At 41.6% G+C, this 2,493-nt stretch overlaps 1 protein-coding gene across 1 annotated transcript; it reads right to left on the bottom strand.

The window, feature by feature from the left end:
* Positions 1-1,245: 1,245 nt before the first annotated feature.
* On the bottom strand, positions 1,246-2,196 carry LOC125130447 (olfactory receptor 8S1-like). The gene has a single exon (XM_047785785.1). It carries the CDS (start codon positions 2,194-2,196, stop codon positions 1,246-1,248), a length of 951 nt encoding a protein of 316 aa, XP_047641741.1.
* Between the last annotated feature and the right edge of the window lie 297 nt (positions 2,197-2,493).

Genomic DNA, 2,493 nt, shown 5'->3' with positions numbered 1-2,493 from the left:
ACTTCAGTTGTTTCTATATCTTGGGTATTGTGAGTAGTACTGCTGTTAATATTGAGGTGCATGTATCTTTTTAAATTAGAGTTTTCATCTTTTTCAGATATATACCCAGGAGTGGAATTGATGAATCATACAGTAGCTGTATTTTAGTTTTTTGAGGAACCTCCATACTGTTTTCCACAGTTCATTTGTTTATTTTTGTTTTCATTTCTTTTGCCTTGGGAGACTGATCAAAAAAATATCACTGGAATTTATGTTGGAGAATGTTTTGCCTAGTTGTGATCTTGCTGTGCTGTGATTACAAGTGAGCTCAGGGATTCTACTCCGCCGTCTTGACCACTCTGAGGATATTTCCTCTTCTTCAGTTGTGCTTAAGTGTGTTCTCATGCTAAAATTCATAGAGATTGTGGAAAAGGAATTCTGACAAGTTTTGAGGGGACTGGGTGTCTGGGTAGGAAAAAAGGGCATCAAAGAGAGGGAAGAGCAAAGAAAGGGAAGGAAAAGACCACCAGTCTCTTACACACTTAGGCTGGGAAGAGAGTTTGTGTCTCCATACTTTGGAACTCCTGCAAAATCCTTTTCATCATTGAAGCTCAGTTTCATGCATCATAGAGGATTTTTAAGAACATCCCTCCTTCACTGCAACCTCAAGTAATCATTGTCTTTTGACAAGATCAGGCATACCTAAACTTAACTAGCAGTTTGCATCTTCTACTTGGGTTTGGATTTTTAATTCTGTTTTTCTCCACGTTGACTCACTTTTCAGTAAAACCTATCCTTATCCTCCTCAAACTGAGCTTTTTCCTCTTATATCTTAATGTCTTATAGCAAAATGCCTTTCTGCTAAACTGGCTATTTTATGAAATAGTGTTGATATTTCTTTGTTTTATTTTTTTAGCAGATTTTAGAAGCTTGCTTTCTGTGAATCCCAAGATGAGTCTTCCTATATCTGGGCTATTCTATTTCCCCTGGATACTCCCACCTTTCCTAGGCCTAGGTCTTCAAACTTGAAAATCTCAATTAATTTACTATTGCTCTTCCCTCTCTCTGAATCCTCAACCTTCCCCAGATTATGGTTATTTGATGCTTTGATCTGCTTCTAAATCAGAATGAACCATCTTCTCCACCTGGCTCCCAAATAGCTCTGTGAATTTTCACATACTTTTCTTAGATTCAATCTCAGAACAATCAGGAAATTCTCTTATTGCCAGTTAAGAAGATATCCTCCTCTATTAAGCTAACCCTGCATCATCTTCTATCTTTTGTCAAGTGATGTTGGAGATATTTTCTAAAGGTCCTCCTCATAGCTGCTTTCACCTCATTGTTCTTCAGGCTATAGATGAAAGGATTCACTAAGGGAGTGATCACACTGTACTGTACAGAGAAGATCAGCTCTAGAGGTGATCCTGAGATGGGCATGAGATAGCGAAGAAAGGCTGAGCCATAGAACAGGATGACTCCAGTGAGGTGGGAGGAGCAGGTGGAAAAGGCCTTGCTTCTCCCTGAGGAGGAGCTGATACTCAGGATGGTGGAGATAATGGGGGTGTAGGAGAATATAATCAGCAAACAAGTACCGAGACCATGCAGGAGACCAAAGAAGAGCAAAACAGTGAAATTGGTGGAGACATCAGAGCACGAAAGAGGAAAGAGAGAGGGCAGTTCACAGCTATAGTGGGGGATTGACTGATTTCTACAGAAGTCTAAGTTCATAGCTAAAATGATGTTGATGAATGCATCCAGAAAACTCAGGCTCCAGGAGCCCCACACCAGCTTGTTATATACCTGGTTGCTCATCTTCTGGTCATAGAGCAGAGGGTGGCAGATGGCAGCATAGCGGTCATAGGCCATGACTGAGAGCAGGCAGGCTTCAGTGCCCCCCAAGTAGAACACAGAGAAGACCTGAGTTAGACAGCCCACCACAGAGATTGTTTTCTTCTGAGACAGGAGAATCTCCAGCATCTTGGGTACTGTGGCAGAAGAGAAGCAAAAATCCAGGAAAGAAAGGTGACTCAGGAAGAAGTACATAGGAGTGTGGAGGTGAGAATCAATCCAGATCACCAGCATCATTGTCATGTTCCCCAGCAGGGTCAGGAGATAAATTGCTAGGAACAGCACAAAGAATAAAGCCTGGACATGGGGGTCTGCAGAGAGTCCAAGGAGAATAAACTCAGTGACGGTACTGTGGTTCCCCAAGGCCATTTAGAGAACTGAGGTCTAGAAAATAAAAATTGGAACAGGGAATGACCTCAGCAGAATGACAGAATACGCAGCTTCAAGCTCCTTTTCCTCTACAGAAAACAAACAAAAAGTATTAGGACCAACTATTTTGGTACTCTGGAAAACAGTCAAAGGTTTACTGCAGCCAGGTGAACACTGAATCAAGAAAAAGGAAATTTAAAAATGGGAAAGCTTTGTGGCATTTTTATTTGCCCTTGAGTAACCCCCCTCTCACTCACTGGCAATTTTGAAGACAGCCCAGAGTGGAATCCCAGCTCT

This window comes from Phacochoerus africanus, chromosome 7, assembly GCF_016906955.1.
Source record: "Phacochoerus africanus isolate WHEZ1 chromosome 7, ROS_Pafr_v1, whole genome shotgun sequence".
Lineage (NCBI taxonomy): Eukaryota > Metazoa > Chordata > Mammalia > Artiodactyla > Suidae > Phacochoerus > Phacochoerus africanus.
Note: the sequence above shows the minus strand (reverse complement) of the source record. Positions and strands in the feature narration are given on the sequence as shown.

What these genes read in the sequence shown, in the direction of transcription:
- LOC125130447 (XM_047785785.1), bottom strand. Translation starts at nt 2,196, where the DNA reads ATGGCCTTGGGGAACCACAGTACCGTCACTGAGTTTATTCTCCTTGGA.